Genomic DNA, 16,365 nt, shown 5'->3' with positions numbered 1-16,365 from the left:
AGTTTAGAGGGATGAGGACAAAAACCATGACCAGCCGAGACGTAGGGGGCACACGCGGAGGTGTACATGGGGGCTTGACCCGGGGGGCAGGGTTGGCATGGGGTCTCACTGCTCAGAGGAAGGAGCGCCTTGTCCTGATTAGCACAGCTACCTCGTGGCCAGTGGGGCCCCGTCCCTCCTGCCACAGAATGGGCTGGGCAGCTGGGACCGACGTGCTGTTGTCTTTGTGAGGCTCGGCCACACCATCTGACCAGCACAGCGCAACTCCCAGGAGCGCAAACAGTTTGCAAGGTGGGGGCAAGACTGCCGCAGAAAGCAGGGACGGTCTGGGGCTTGCTCGTTCCGCTCCATGCGCGGGGCTGTCAGCACGCTGGCTTCTGGCTTCTGTGGTGTCTCCGGGCCACCACACCCTGCACCCCGGCCCTCTCAGCCCCTCCCTGCAGCCAGAAATGCCAAAAGACGGCAGGTCCCGCGTGGCTGGGCTCTGGCACGACCTCTGGCCACCCAGCACCCAGAACGCTGCCTGAGGCGGGGCGGGCTCCGAGCGTCTGGCCTTACACGTGCGTCCCAACAGATTCCTCCTGCAGGAACCCCGTATCTCCCATCCCGAAGTTGGTTTTCTGGCTAGAGCAGCATCTAGAGACTCAAATACTGAAGTCCCAAATCCCAGCCTCACTTTGTTGCCCTGGGAATGTGATTTCTACAGTCCGTTTTCCTCTCTGGAGGAGAAAGTGTGTGTTGAGCTCCTTGGACGGAATCACAGTCCCTCCCACCCAGAGTGAACACATATTCTCAGATATTTTTGACGGCTGTGGCGCCTGGGCATTTTTAACAGGGTGGACCTATGACTTGCACTCTGCTAGAGAGTAATAGGCATCAAAATGAGAGAGAGCTCAAATTTTAATGGGTTTCAAAGGAGATTATTTCTTAAAAACAAAGCAAAACTGAAAAAACACACAGTAACCGAGATCATCTACTCAAAGTTTATTGGGCTGAACAAAGGCTGAATACACAGATCCAAGCCATCAGGAGTACGTGAGGCTTGGCGCCTACAAGCCACGTGCAGAAAGAGTCCAGACAGCTAACTAGTTCGGTAACTAACCCGGGAGGGCGGCACCTACTTACTGTAGCAGTAAGATCCCAGCCTGGATAAGGCTGTTGTTGTTGCCGAGTGGGGACAGGAGTGCCAACAGGGTAAATCTACTCGTCACGTGGCTCGATGTGGGCGCGCCCACCATCGCCTTATCTGCACTACGGCCCTGAACCTAAGCTTGTAGGCCCAGAGGAGAAGGTCACTGGGAATGTAACATGCCCCAGGGGTTGGCATCCCGGCCTTCCATTAAATGGAAAATATTTTTCTATAAACTTACTGCTTTAAAAAAATGTTTTAACCAACACATCTAAAAACTGCAGATTAGTTTGGTATAATATAAATATTGTCCAATATAAAATTCCAAGAAACAGATCTGGGACTGATCTCATTATCTGGTGAAATTCTAACTTATCTATGACACCTTCTAGGAAACGGCATAGTCAAGAAATTTATTTCAAGCAGACTATTCTTATTGCTTCTGCCAAAGTGAAGGTGGAGATTCGGCTGAGCTGGTGAGAGCGAAAAGGCCTCTGAGCCACTAGAGGCCTGGATTCCAGCCTCCTCTAAATGAAGACTAAGGGCGACACAGATCTAGAGTTGTCGCTGGTTCCCTGCTGTGGGGCCATCAATACGCGTCCCTCACCCCCAACAACCGAGCCACCGGATAGAAAGAGGGAAGTGGGCCCCCAGGGAAAGGAGGGCAGTCCACCCTCCCTGAGCAGCTGATGAGCACAGGAGCTCTGCCTCAGAGTCTTTCTCGGTTTGGCTCCAGGGAAGGAAAAGGCCAGTGTGGGCTGGGGGTGGGGTGGGGGCACTAGAGTGAAGCTACACTGGTTTAAAATGATAAGGGGGCTGTCACCGCTGATATCACAGGTGTGAACGGTGAGTGGAGAGTAGGGTTCAGCGATAAGAAAAACCAAAGTCTACGAAACCCTTGCTTAACCAAGCAATCCACACCGACAGGGACGAACACCTCTACCCCGGGGGCCAAGGCACTCCCGGCACCTTCCCCGCTGAGGGACAGGTCCTGATGGAGGGTCTGGGTCCCAGCGGATTTATGCAGGCCAGAGGCACCTGGGAGCCTGCATGGCTCCTCTCTGGGGATTTCCATTTTATCTCTCAAGCTTTTTAGATGCCAAAAGGAAAAGCCTTTAGCAGGAGGCTAAGGATAACTTCATTATTCTTCGGTTCTGTAAAGAGAAATAGGGAGAAAAGATCATTTATTTTACTTCTTCCATCTAACAAGTATCGTGGGGGAGGAAATGGGAAACGGGGATGTGGAGGAGGATGTTTGGGATTGCAGACGCCAGGCCGGACACTGGCTTCTCCGACACGGGGCAGGTTGCTTCTCGTCACCTGCAGCAGGACACTCTGTTCCCCAGAGCTGGCCTGACCCGGCACGGGACCTCAGCAGCCCGCCGCACCCCATTCTGAGTCCGGAGTCCATGAGGCACATAGTCAGGTCGGGCAGACCCTACCTCTGGGCAGGTCAGACACTGGGTGCTTCCGATCTCTGACTACCTGCTTTACTGGGGCCATCCTATCACGTGCTTCTATTCCCTATTCCCGCTGGCGGGGTTTGTCCCCGCTGGGGCCACTGGCACCCTAGGATGTGTGTCCACCTTTTCTCAATGACACCCCGAAGGACGAGGGATCGCAGGGGACCTGATTTTGTCCCTCCGGCGCCCTCTTCTGGAGATCAGAGACACGCGTGTTTCCAAACATTGACACTGGCTAATCCTTTGTGGACTCACCAGGTTGCAGACACCAGAATATCCCACAGCCTGGGTTCCCCGGCCTCCTCTCCCCCTTGCCTGTGATGACGTACAAAACACCCTCCACCAGAGTCGTGTCCCCTTCCAGAAAGGTCAGGACATTCTGAGGACCTTCAGAATGGAGTGGGTGCTGGGGTCCCAGGTTCCCGTCTATCAGAGCCAGCCTGGTCTAGACTTTCCTCTGGACCAGAAGGCAGGAAGAACAGATGGCGCACAGGACAGGAGTGGGCAGGGCTGCTTTTTCTTTTTCCTGCCAAGCTGGCCAAGCTCTCCAGCTTCACTAGCTCCGGGAGCCGGAGGAGCGTCAGCAGCCTGCAAGCCCACTGTCCCAGCCACGCTCTGAAGCTAGACGTGGCACCTCCCAGAGAGACTGGCTGGCCAAGGATGCCGTGAGCCCTGAGCCCCAGGAGAAGCCTCGGAGGAGGGGGCAGACCGTGACAGAACAGGGCCTTCCTTAGGCAGCAACCTGCTCTGGATTCGCAAACCCGGCCATTTTCAGCCCCTCGGGCAGAAGGAAGCTGACCTGTAAGCGATTCCAAGGATGGGAATGTTCATTTAAACACGCAGAGGAACGATCTGGGGTCTTGATTTTAGTCCTGCTTCCTAAGTGCTCTGCCCTGAGAATGTATAAGGTGAGGCTTTAGGGGATGCTGGATCATGTACCCACTAAGGATTCGGGCTCTGCCTACTACTGCTTTATTGACTGAGTTGATAAATTTAGTCAGGGACTTGCAGCATTTATTTCTTTACTAGCTTGCAACTCAACTGGGACCCAGAGGGCCAGGAAAGGGATTAGAAATAGGCAGAGTTTGGTGGGAAAGAATCTGACAGGCAAAGAAGAGGGCACACTTCGCTGGCCTGCGGTTTCAGTGGTTTAACAACCATATACATGTTCTTCTTCATCCTGGCACTCCTAGGACCGTCTCCTAGACTCGGCTGGGACCAGAACGAGCTTGCGCCCGCCGGCTCTCCCGGGCCACACGGGAACTACCGTGCTTAGAAGAGGAGACGGAGCCAAACTCGCCAGCCTCTGCAACCCCAAGCATCACCACAAGAGGGACAGAAGCAGCTGCAAGAGGGGTGCAGGTCAAGGGGCCCCACGCCGTGCCCTGTGGGCTGGCTGCATGCAGGGGCAGGAGACAGCAAGCAGACGGCACAGGTGGATGCATGCAACAGCTGTGGGGAGCATGCTGGGGAAGGGCAGGAATGAAAATGAACATGAACTCCAGCTCCACCCTGTGAGGACGGCATCAAACTGAGCGAGGACCGTGTTTAAGGGCCGCAAAGTCCACCAGCCCCTCCTTCTCAACGTGGGGCACAGCCTGCAGATGAGGAGAGGAGAGCTCCTCCTTCACCCCAAGAGCAGCCCTAGGGCACGGTCTCCACCCCACAGAAGAGCCAAGTGTGAATCGGTGCGAGAGGCCCCCCAAGACCCTGTCGGGGAGAGACCCACCCTGGGCGATGCAGAGTCTGCTGTCTAATCATAACAGAGAAGAGACTTTCCCTCCCTCCTCCCGAGGTCCTGGCTCGGAGCCCAGGGATGGTGGCCATCTGACCCCGCAGCCTGAGGCCTGGCATCTGTCCCCTAACTGTCCTTTCTGTTCCAATGGCTCCTCACATCCACAGGGAGCACCTGCCCGAGCCCCCGGAATCAGGCCTGTCCTGGCCACAGCTCTGTCCACGGGGACCTCTGCGGGACCCCAGGTGCATCCCGCCCTCCCTATTCTTAATCCAGGGGCTGCAGATGTTTTTTGTAAAGGGCCTGATACTGACTCTTCTGGGCCCTGTGGGCCACGTGTTCTCTGCTGCAACTACTTGCCCCGGCCACAGCGGCGTGGAAGCCACCACAGACCACGGGAAAACGAAAGAGTGGCCACGCTTCAGTCACACCGAGCTTACTGACCAGGGCTGCAGTCGGCCACTCCTTCCTCTGACCCGGAAAACCTGCCTGTCCCACCACAAGGGTTTGGGTTTTTTTTTCCACACGAGGCTTGCTTCTTAGGGCAGGACGAAGTGGCAGGGCGACACCCAGTGGTTCCCGAGGGGGACGACAGTTCGGCCCCAGCCTCACAAGGGGGCGCTAGCTCCCCACCAGCTGGTCCATGAGGCCCACCCGGAACTTATGTCCCCTGGGCTCCCAGAACCCTGCAGCCCTGGGAGGGGGGCCGGGTCACACAGCGACCCCCGTGCTAGCGAAGAGTGAGACCGCTTGGTGCACAGAATGTACCAACTGCTTATGAAGGCGGCGGAGGAGGGGAGGTTTAGACCGCGACACTCATGTTGGGGACACATTACCAGACAGGAGGAGGGAAGCACCACTGGTCTAAGAAGTCAGTCTCCTTACCAAAAGGATTTGCAAGAATATGTGTGGCTCAGGACCTAAGGAACTTGCTACAGGGAAGTGAGGTCAGAGGTCAGCTCAATCCTGAAATATAAAGGCAGCAAACCGGGTCACACTCAGAGGCAGTGTCACCAGCACCGGGGGTGCGGGGGCTCCCGTGGAGGCCACCTTCCCCTGCTCCGGGTCTTCCTCAGGCTGTGCCTACGCTGCCACCCCTCCGCCCCAGGGGAAGAGCCTTCCAGGCCAGGTTTGGAAGAGGCGGGTGACAGCTGGGGGAGGGGAAGTGGGCATTCTCGCAGGCAAAGCAGCTTCTGACTTTTGAGGGACCCTGAGTGGCGTGGCCAGCGGCAACGAAAGGGTGTGTGAGTTATGGATTCGAATAAGCCCTCCTGTCCTCTGTGACCCTAGGACCCCAGCCTGGGCTCCCGCTGAGACGCCTGCTTGGGCCAAAGCACAACGCACAGCACGCCAGGCTCCAGGCCGGCCCAGGGGGGCGTGCAGGAGACAGCTGGGCTGGGGGTCTGACCACTGGTTCTCTCCCCAGCTGTTCTGCTGCTTCCAGAGTGTTCCTTAGCACCCTGGCGGGATGGAGGGAGGCCCACGGGTGTGCAGTGGGTGTCTGGCGGGGGCGCGGGCCGTGAAGCTGAGAAGCTAGGCAGCTGCAGTTGTGTGGGAGAACAGACACAAACCGGCCGCAGACGCTGGGCGAGGAGGGGTGGGAGGGAGGGGAGCTGCCAAATGGACGAGCAGGGAGGATGGCGCCCTGTCCTGCAGTGACAGACCGGTTTTGTCATGAACTCGCGTGTGAGGGATCTGCTCCGGGCTCTTGCCGGCCTCTCGCTTTTCCCTTTCCAGTGGGGGCGAGGCGGGCAGGGGAGGGGTTCAGCCGCCTTGCCCTCCTCCCCAGCTCCCCCGAGGGGACTGTCTCCAGGGGAAAGCGAGCCTGGCTGAGGAGAGCCAGGACAGGAAAGATCCCCTAAACCGGAGATGGGGGAGTGGCAGCGGGTGGGGGCAGCGGCTCGCCCGAGTGCGCAGGGGCAGGACGGTCAGGGCTCGGCGCCTGGTGCCCTGCGGTCCCAAGAGGAAGGTGCACGGCCTACCTCTGCTCCTCCTCCAGCTCCTCTTTGGTCATCATCTTCTTGTACTGGTTTCCCCGCAGCTTCCCGGGGCTGTATTTAAAGGAGAAGACCTCTCCCCCTGCAGAGAGGAGACGGGGTCAGAGCCGGCGCAAGGGTCTGAGTGCTGGGGGCCTCCCCCAGACTCAGGGTCCCCTTCCCCTTTTGTTAGTTTCAAAAGGGCCGTCTGGGCCAGAGGGGGTCCCCCCAGTTCCCCACACAGGTGCTGCTGGGCCTCAGAGAGGGTGCTTGCGACGTGTCTTCTTGCCGGACAGGCCTTCCTCCCACACTCTGTCCGTGAAGTCCCACGGCAACTTAGGAGCTCCAAGTGGGGATACAGAGACAAAAACAAAACAGCTGGGGAGAAACCAGTCCCCCTCCTCAAACAGCACAGCTCCAGCCACCAAACGATGGTTCCCCTCCAAGACTGGGTTGAGCCGTCCACACGGCAGTCTGGCTGCCCCGCTCTAGCAAAGGCTCCCGCCAAGCCGCTGTCTGTGAGGATGGCCTACCCTCGTCTTTGAAGTCCCCCCATTACTGGGGGGTGAATCACATCAGACAGAGCAGGCTGTGCCAGGGTGCTGGGCTCCCTGACTCACAGGGACTCCTGAGCCTCCTGCTGTGGTCCTCCAGCTCCGGGGCCTGGGGATGCCCACCAGTGATTAGAAATCTGAAACAGGGGCGCCTGGGTGGCTCAGATGGTTAAGCGTCTGCCTTCGGCTCAGGTCATGATCCCAGGGTCCTGGGATCAAGTCCCGCATCAGGCTCCCTGCTCCTTGGGAGCCTGCTTCTCCCTTTGTTTCTCTCTCTCTCTCTATCATGAATAAATAAATAAAATCTTTAAAAAAAAAAAAAAGAAAGAAATCTGAAACAATGCATCCAGCCCACGGTAGGACATGGGAGTGATGTGGCATTTTTCACACCGTTTTGAATTTGGGTATCACAACTGGCACATATTACTGAATAGTTGTACCAGGATTTGCCAACCCCTAAGAGCAGACTCCTAGCTGCCTTAAAACAAACGCTCTCGGGGCGCCTGGGTGGCTCAGTTGGTTAAGCGACTGCCTTCGGCTCAGGTCATGATCCTGGAGTCCCGGGATCGAGTCCCGCATCGGGCTCCCTGCTCGGCAGGGAGTCTGCTTCTCCCTCTGACCCTCCCCCCTCTCATGTGTTCTCTCTCAAATAAATAAATAAAATCTTAAAAACAAAAACAAAAACAAAAAACGCTCTCGAGGCCTGAGGAGGGCACACCAGAGGTCTGAGCAGAGGAAAGCAGGAACGTGACACAGGGAGCAAGGACAGGGGCTGGGCACACAGATGCGGGCGGCAGGGCAGAAGAGGAAAGCCCTCCAGAGCATCGTCCTGGGCTGAGCATCCAGGAGGAGAGAGTCCCCTCGGGAACTGATGCCCTGAAGTAGGTGTAGGGCAGACGGCCTCCGGCCACCCCCGGAACAGAGACTGAATGGCTTGTCTTGTCTAATTCCCAGGAAGGCTTAAAGAATTGAGTAAGGGAAATGCGGAGGCCAGCAAATCACCCTCCCACACAGATGTAGTCCTTTTCAGTTCTGTTCTAGAGGGTTTACCTCTTTGTCACTCCAACGTCAGGAATCTCAAACACCTCCACATCCTGCCCCAGGCCACCCTCACCTCTGGCTGGGGGCTGTCCTGCCTGATCAGACAGGCTGGTGTGGGCCCAGGGGGAGGAGAACGCCTTGGCCCCTCGGATTCAGCTTCTCTCTGGGCTGAAGGAAGAAGGTTCTGGATGCAAATTCAAAACCCAAATGTTATGAGATGGGGGCCATGTTCTCTCCAAAACCTCGCCCGGGAGGAGAAGGCTGGTGGGCTCCACAGTCCTCCTGTGGCCCCCTCACCCCAGCCAACTGCCCAGGGGCTGAAGCCTTGCCTTAGGAAGAAGTTACTACATCTGTACAAGGATTCCTTTGCTCTTCATTCTTTCTGCAAATATTTAGTGAGCACTATGCTAGGGGCTGGGGACTTAGCAGTGAATAAAACATACAGCAAGCAAAGATAAGTCAAATGCAGTCTGAAGTTGGTCACGTGTGCTCTGCAGAAAGGATGGGGGTGTGGGAGGCAGGGAGGGAGCTGCTTGGAAGCTTCACCGGGGGTGGGGTGGGGGTGGCATCAGGAAGGGTTTTGCAGATGGTAGTTGAGAGGATGTGGTGAGTTGAGCCCTGCAGTGTCTGGGGAGACAGATCCAGCAAAGCAAGGAGGCCAGTGGCCCTGGGTGGCAGAGAGGGGGGGGCCAGGTCATCAAGGGCGGGGGAGGGGACTTGGTTCTTCCTCCGGGTGAGATGGGGCTTGGTGCAGAGGCAGGGGAGTGAAGTCCCACCGCTCCTCACTGGGGACTCCAGCCCCCATTGGCCGGCTCTTCCTCCAGGCTGAGCTCTGCTCAGGCCAACAAGCAAAGGCGGGAGAGTTCCATTCCTTGTGGGCCCACAGAACTCCGGGGCTTCCAACAGCACCGGGTGTGGGCTGCCTGCATCGGGCAATCTGGGTACTTTGCTGAGTGATTCAGAGCTGCTGTCTGAGGGGCCTGGGTCCTTGGTGGTCCGGAAAGCCCCAAAAAGCCTGCCAGAGGGGCGGAATCACACAGAGATTGCGGTCTCAGCATGAGCTCACAACCTACGCTCCATACTGGCCCATCAGACAAAGAAAACCAATTAACCTCAACGTCAAGGTCACTGTGTTGCTATGTTTTAGAAAAATAAAACATAAAAAATTCTGCCAGCTGGGTACGACTCAAGGTTTCCATTTATGGGGCAGGTCTGATTAGTCTGAGGTTTTCGGGGCCAGGCAGAACAAACGACTAGAAACGGCTTTCACTGAATCACATCGAATGTGGTGTACCAAGGGATACACAGTCGCATCCAATTTCGCTAGACCGGGAGGTTTTGATGTGAGGGCCTCCTGGGAGCAGGACTTCCTCCTGCAGCCTTCTGTGAGTCACCAGGTCGCTCAGGGAGGGTGTCTGAGCGACACTAATCAATTAGCCTGAGAGCTGAGCTGCTCACTGCAGAGGGACTGGGGGCCTGCTCCTCTTTTCCTCGGACAGCTGCGGCCACAAACCTCCCCTCCCTCGCCTTGTCAGAGCTGGCAGGAGGCGGCTGGGGGGTGGGGGATGTCCAGGGGGCAGCAGTCAGACAAGGAGGGAGGGCCCCTGACCACGCAGGGTGTGAGGCTGGTGTGAGCCTCTCCTTGTCCTGGCCAGGGGCCTCTGGCAGCCTCGGCTCCAGCCCCTTTCTGTGTCCCCGAGTCACTAACAGGATCCTGACTTTGGGCATCCCTGCAGCCACCTGGCGCCACGGGGCAGGGATAGACCCCAGGGCCACAGTTCCTGTGCATCTCTAACCTGCAGATGATGGAGAACCAAGGGCTCCAGGGAGAGCAGGTGACCCCCCCTCCCACTTCTGCAGCTGCCCGCCCTTCCCTCCTCCTCTGAGGCAGTACTGAGAAGCCCCAGCCCCATGGGGCCTCAGTGGGGAGCTGTGGGCCCCCCAGCGCTGCCCTGCTGCTGGCCCACACGCCCACACCAGCCGTGATCACGGCATTCCTGCAACCCGCTCTTTCCACTGCTCCCGCCAGCAGTCAGCTGAAAGCCACGGCAACAGTCCCACTTTTTAAAAAATGATGAAATATTTCAAACATAAACAAAAGTACGAGTAATAAGTCCTCCATGTACTTTCCATATAGATTTAACAAGTGTTGACATGTTGCTTTTGTTTGTTTGTTTTTGTTTTTTTAAAGAAATAAAACACGACAGACCCAGCAGAAACCCAGACCATGTGTGGTTCTGTCTCTGTCTGTCCAGGACACTGGCCCCTGGGGCTGCCCAGGGCAAACCCACGGCCTTCCACCCGGTCAGGTTCCAATTGGCCAGTTTTTTTTTGTTGGTTTTTTTTGTTTTTTTTTCAATTGGCCAGTTTTCTTAATGCTCCCGGTCACTCCCGCTTGCTTGACCCGGCCGGCCAGAGTCTGATGGCAGGGAGGTCTGGCCAGTTAGCCTGAGCTGCTTGGAAATCAGGCGTCTCCTCCCCTGGGGCCTTCATTGTGCAGAACGCCTGGGCAGTGGCCCTGTGAGTGGCTTTTGTCCCCATCAGATAGATCGGGAGACGCTTGGCAAGAAACTGAAATGCACAAGCAGTGACCGGAGGGGAGCTAGGAGGCAGGGCAGGAAATGGAAGGTCAGGGTGCTCGATTTACTGGCGAGATGGGCCTTCTGTATTCGGAAGACAACTCAGTGTGAGACAGGAAAGTGGGGAGAGAAAGAGCAAAGGCGACAGGGCTGGGGGGCTGCAGTCTGGAGGCTGGGTCCTACTCACCATCCTCTTCCTCAGGCACTGCTTGGGGTGGGCCCTCCTGGCCATCCTGCTCCTTCTCCTGCTCCTCTTCCTGCAAGACAAGGAGAGAGTCAGCACCGGGTGCCAGGAGCTCGAGAGGGTTCACTCTGATACGGTCATCCAGGTGCCTGACTCCTTGGTGAAAGCCACCCGACCCTGGGGGCAATGGTCAACCAGCGGGTGGAAGCTGTGTGAGCTCTGCGCAAACGCTGTGTGGCCGAGATGACAAGGGGGAGGCTGTGGCCCAAGGAGCTGTGCTTTTGACCTTTGAACCTCAGTCCCTTTATGCTTTCTGGGTGGGTGGCCTGTCAAAGCCTTTGGATGCCATTTTGGTAACAGGACAGGGGACCGCCCCCGCCCCCACCCTGCTCCAGTGACCAGAACTAAAGGCACAAGAGGAGGGCTGGCGGGCCATCTGGAGCCCAGACAGGGCTGGGCCATCACAGAGGAGCTGCGCTCACGGGCGCAGACTCTGTCTCTGCCTCCTGGCACCTTGTTTCTACCCCTAACAGTTTCAGTGTCCATCTTTCCAAAATTGGAGTTCCACCTCCTTCAGGCCCAGCGTTCTCCCACCAATGGACTCAATAAACAGATGGCTGGAAGGAGTGTCCCAAGATGGCCTTCTTGGGAGGAAGGAGTGACTTCAACCTGCAGGAATGCTGGGGGGGACTGGGATGCGCTGATCCTCCAGCTACAGGGATTTTAGGCGAGGCCCAGGGAACTGTGAGGGGAAGCCAGAGGGCAAATACGGACACATCTGCGGGTTTAGAGAGGGAAGCACACACAGGAGGAGAAAGTCGCCCGCTTGCTTGTCCTGGCCGGCCAGAGTCTGATGGCAGGGAGGTCTGGCCAGTTAGCCTGAGCTGCTTGGAAATCAGGCGTCTCCTCCCCTGGGGCCTTCATTGTGCAGAACACCGAGGCCTTTGGGACTCCACTCCCAGGGCAGGCGCACAAAGCGGCCTGCAGCAGGCTCCCTCACAAAACAGGGCGAGCGAAGCTGGCCTGCAAGTTTGCACAAGCCCAACGGCCGGTGATGAGTGGCAAACCCCGAAAGGCCTTGAGTTTCCTGGGACTCACACAAAATGCAGCCGGGAGGGGCAGGGCGGGAGGCAGGAGCCGGACTTCTCCGCTTAGCAGTGTCCAGCAAGCTCAGCACCACCAAGATGGGAGCCACGCTGCCCTGAGCACCGCGGTGATGCCCCCCAGGATTTTGCACAGCAAAGCGTCTTTGTGGCTGTGGGGAGGGGGGCAGGCCTCTTCGGGGGAGGCAGGAAAAGGAGACACCCCTTTGACCCAGCAAACCCACTTCTGGGGATCTGCCCTGGACTGGAAAACCATATGTTCAGGTTTTTATACAAGGACTCTGTGTGCAGCAGAAAACACGCCAAACTGGAAACAAGGAAATGTTCATCCTTAGAGTTAAATCTCTTACAGTTAAATATATTTGGTTAACAAGTTCACCACGATATTAATAGGTTAAAATTGGCACGGTATGCATGCCCCATGCGACACTGTGCTTTAAAAAGGAGGCAACCACAGAAACTGATGTGAGAAATGCATCAGGGTAAATCACCAAGAGTGAAAAAGCAAGGGGCAGCGCAATGTGAGAGGGGCAATCTTCTTGGTGTAAATATAAAAATGGAAAGGCACCTCCATGCTCATAAATGCTGAGGAAAGGTTTTCTGGAAGGACACGAAAGGCACTGTGATCAGTGACTACCTTTGGGGGCGGGGCTACCTTGGGGGAGGGGTGGCCCTTCTCTGTTCATCTGATACACTTCAGTATATTTGGATTTTCTAATAATATACATGAATATGCATTAATTACTCCTAACATATTTAAGGAATGCTACACAGGGGTCTCTGAACTGTGAAATCTGATTTTCTTTTTTTTTTAAGAAAGAGAAAAAGAAAAAAAGAGAGACAAACAGCCATTAACCCATTCAGGGCTGGACCCCAGAAATCAGCCCAATATCGAGACTAGAGAGGTCGATTCTCCCATTATGTGTGAGGGACACCAAGATAAAAGAGAAATAAGCACAGTCCCTCCCTCAAGGAACTCATGATCCAGTTGGGAAGACACCTACACAAATAATTGCCGTCCAAGGTAAGAACATCAAGAGCCGAGGCAGACCCCACCATCCCAGAGGGACACAGTGAAGATTGACCTGCCAACACTCTCCCCGGGGGGAGAATGGTCTACGTTTAAATCTTGCACTTGACTTCTGAAGTGTTCTGTTTCTTAAACTGTGGTTGTGGTCCCACTGGCAGGTTAGGAAAGCAATTTAGAGGTCGCTACTGATTTTTTTTTAAAATATGCAACCCGAGTCTTAGTGTGGTTTTCAACTTTAATAATTTCAGAAGCATAAATGCTAAAAACATACCAAAAAACGACATTGGAAAGGTTATTTACATTTTAAATATATTGATTGTTTCTCATTCAAATTCATGTAATTACCACAGTCCAGCGCTAGATATAGCTCTAGTTGATTTTCAAACTTCCAAAAAATATTCATGGCCCGAGGTTCAGTGGCTGAGGGACCGCCTTTGTGACACCAGCCTTTTGATCTTACGAGGATTTGATACACACCTGACCGCCTGGACATGACTTCAAGGGAGGCTGACCAGCTCGCCAAGGTGCCCGTGGGAGAGGGCTCCTCCACCTGCCTACCCATCCGGACTCTGGCACGCACAAAGAATTAAAATGAAAAACTTGGCATTCAAATGTCAGGAAGCTAAGTATAAGAGGAATTTAAATAAGTAAATATTCAACGGATGTGTGTTGTAGCTTTGTAGCATTTACATTTCTCAAGTTATTAAAACTTAAAACTGCACTAAGACTTTGGGGGTACCCCTGTATCCCGGAATTAAATGAAAGATAAATAGTGTTATGTGTGTGGTAGACAGAGATACCATTTGATAAAATTTTTTTCTTTTCTTTTTTTTAAAGATTTTATTTATTTGACAGAGAGAGACACAGCAAGAGAGGGAACACAAGCAGGGGGAGTGGGAGAGGGAGAAGCAGGCTCCTGGCAGAGCAGGGAGTCTGATGCGGGGCTCAATTCCAGGACCCTGGGATCATGACCCGAGCCGAAGGCAGACGCCTAACGACTGAGCCACCCGGGCGCCTCCCGTTTGATAAAATTTCTGGCGTGCTTCTGTGGCTTTATATATGGGGATGCAATTTAAAATAGATTTTTTTTTTAAAAGATTTTATTTATTTATTCATGAGAGACAGAGAGAGAGAGAGAGAGAGAGAGAGGCAGAGGGAGAAGCAGGCTCCCAAGGAGCAGGGAGCCCGATGCGGGACTCGATCCCAGGACCCTGGGATCATGACCTGAGCCGAAGGCAGACGCTTAACCATCTGAGCCACCCAGGCGCCCTAAAATAGATTTTTTTTATTGGAGACTTCATCAAGTTTGGAAAGTAGTGCTGAGTTGGCCACGTCCTGCTTTCTGTCTGTGCAGAAATCTCCTTCCTTCAGAAGATGCCCCTTGAAGCCCGTGGGCCCGGTGGGCACTGCCCCAGGCAGTCAGTGCCCCTCTCGCAAGGGACCAGCATGCAGAGGGGACCCATGGCCCAACTCTGCTAGGGGAGAAGGGAGCTCTGGTCCCCGAGGTGGGAGCCCCTGGCTGTGCTTGTCCCCGAGGCCACTCCAGCCTGACCTTTCCCTATCTGTGAGCGACTCAACTCCCAGTTCTGCGAAAGCTGACCGAGCCAAGTGGCTGTCACCCTGTCACTGTCTGATCACACCCTACTTTGCAAGCTCAGAACGGGTCAAGTGCTCGTGGGAGAGGGCTACCTGCGTCCGATTCCAGCAGCACAGCAGCTGAGGGTTGGGCAGTGACAGAAGCTTCCAATGGTGCTGCGGGGAGGTGCCCCCCCAGCCCCCCCACCTGCAGGCTTCTCTGGGTTACTTTAGATGACATCACCATGATGGAAAGGAGTCCATTATTAAACAAAACACTGTTGGGGCGCCTGGGTGGCTCAGTCGGTTAAGCGTCTGCCTTCAGCTCAGGTCATGATCCCAGGGTCCTGGGAGCTAGTCCCACATCGGGCTCCCTGCTCAGCGGGGAGCCTGCTTCTCCCTCTCCCTGCCGCTCTGCATACTTGTGATCCCTCTCTTTCTCTCAAATAAATAAGATCTTTAAAACGCCCCCCCAAAAAACACTGTTTATTGCATTTTGCCCTTATTTTATAAAAAACGTGTACACGAAAGGAAAACGGGAAGTGCTGATACCAGTAATAAGATGGGCGCAGGTCTCGTACACAGTGTCCTTGGGACAAAGACGGCCGTCCTTTTGGAGTTGGTGGCCCTTGGGCATCCCTCCAGACGGTGAACTGTGTGTGTGACAGCGAAGGAGGGCGGTAAGGTGCAACCACGCACAAAATGCTGGAGCAAGAGCCGTCGGAAAGGCCGTACCTCTTTACCTTCCTTCTTACGACACGTCCCACCTTCCATCCTGCTTTGGCACGTGCAGTTTTGAAGGTATGTTTTCTGGAGCACATTGTGTGTCTCAGCAACAGGGTAGAGGGGCCCCGAGGAGGGCAGCTCGGCTGAGCTTGAGGGGCACAGTGAGGCCCCAGAGGGGACGCCAGGCAGGGAGCGTCAGAGCTATTGCAATGACTTGCTGGAGTTTGATGTGGTTGCAGGGGATTGCAGGGTGGGGGTCAGGAGGTAGGGCTCAGACCGGGGAGATCTTACAGGGGACAAGGCAATGAGGGGCCCCCAGCAGCTTTTAAATGGGGAGAAACGGGAGGAGACTGGAATTTTTGGAGCAGGAAGTGGAATGGCATAGTGAGGGCAGGATCGGAGGCAGGAAGAACTCCTAGAAGGGGGTTCAAAGCGCAGGTAGGGGATGTCAGGCCTGAACTGGGAGGTGAAGGGGCTCTGGCCCCCAGCTCAGTGTTTGTTGAATGAATCAGCGAAGGACTGGCTGCCCCTGGCTGAAGGCAATCCCCTGGGGGTCTCGAGGTCTGAATCCCACCCACCCTTGCGCTTGCTTCCCCACATAGCTGGGCTAGGACCACGCCTGGGGCCAGCACAACCCCACAGGTGCTCAGAGTGCTGACTGCACGCCAGCAAGAGGCCATCACTCTCCATTTCCGGTCAATGCCCTTGGTCCTGAGCGGGTTGCAAGGTACCCTGCATTGTGGGCTGAACTGTGTCCCTCCCCACATTCATAGGCTGAGGTCCAAACTGCAAGTATCTCAGACTGTCACTACATTTGGAGAGACGGCCTTTGAAGAAGGAATTAAGTTAAAATGAGGCCCATGGGGCGGGTCCCAACCCAATTTGACTGGTGTCCTTTTAAGAGGAAATCTGTAAGAAAGGACACACGCGAGAGACACCAGGGGTGCGTGTGCTCATGGAAAGACCCTGTGAGGATGTGGCGAGAAGGCAGCACCTGCACACCAGGGACAGAGGCCTCGGGAGAGAGCGGCCCTGCCCGCGCTGGGACCTCACTGTTCCGGAGAAAAGACAGGTCTGCGTTTCAAGCCGCCCAGTCTGGTACGTGGTCGCGGCAGCCCTAGCAAGCCAACACACGGCGCTCTAATGAGAGTAAACCAGGGCGCCTGGGTGGCTCAGTTGGTTGGACGACTGCCTTCGGCTCAGGTCATGATCCTGGAGTCCCAGGATCGAGTCCCGCATCGGGCTCCCTGCTCGGCAGGGAGTCTGCTTC

The 16,365-nt window shown here is 55.5% G+C and overlaps 1 protein-coding gene across 4 annotated transcripts in view; it reads right to left on the bottom strand.

Annotated features, from left to right (window-relative positions):
- MXRA7 (matrix remodeling associated 7) overlaps positions 1 to 16,365 on the bottom strand; it is a 28,434-nt gene that overhangs the window by 1,478 nt on the left and 10,591 nt on the right. For 2 of the 4 annotated variants that reach the window (XR_004683045.1, XM_035025932.1), the window contains exons 2-4: positions 10,665 to 10,734; positions 6,310 to 6,406; positions 970 to 2,283 (exon numbers count right to left, since the gene is read on the bottom strand). Coding sequence is in view for 3 of the 4 variants with exons in the window: in XM_035025932.1 (XP_034881823.1) it covers positions 2,271 to 2,283; positions 6,310 to 6,406; positions 10,665 to 10,734 (180 nt within the window). In the remaining variant the exon portion in view is untranslated. Of the gene's footprint in view, positions 1 to 969; positions 2,284 to 5,212; positions 5,294 to 6,309; positions 6,407 to 10,664; positions 10,735 to 16,365 lie in introns of those variants that run through there. The other 2 variants (XM_035025930.1, XM_035025929.1) reach the window with 2 other exon arrangements.

Source organism: Mirounga leonina, unplaced genomic scaffold, assembly GCF_011800145.1.
Source record: "Mirounga leonina isolate KUSES-001 unplaced genomic scaffold, KU_Mleo_1.0 Mir_197, whole genome shotgun sequence".
NCBI classification, from domain to species: Eukaryota; Metazoa; Chordata; class Mammalia; order Carnivora; family Phocidae; genus Mirounga; species Mirounga leonina.
This window is presented reverse-complemented; position numbering and strand designations above follow the sequence as displayed.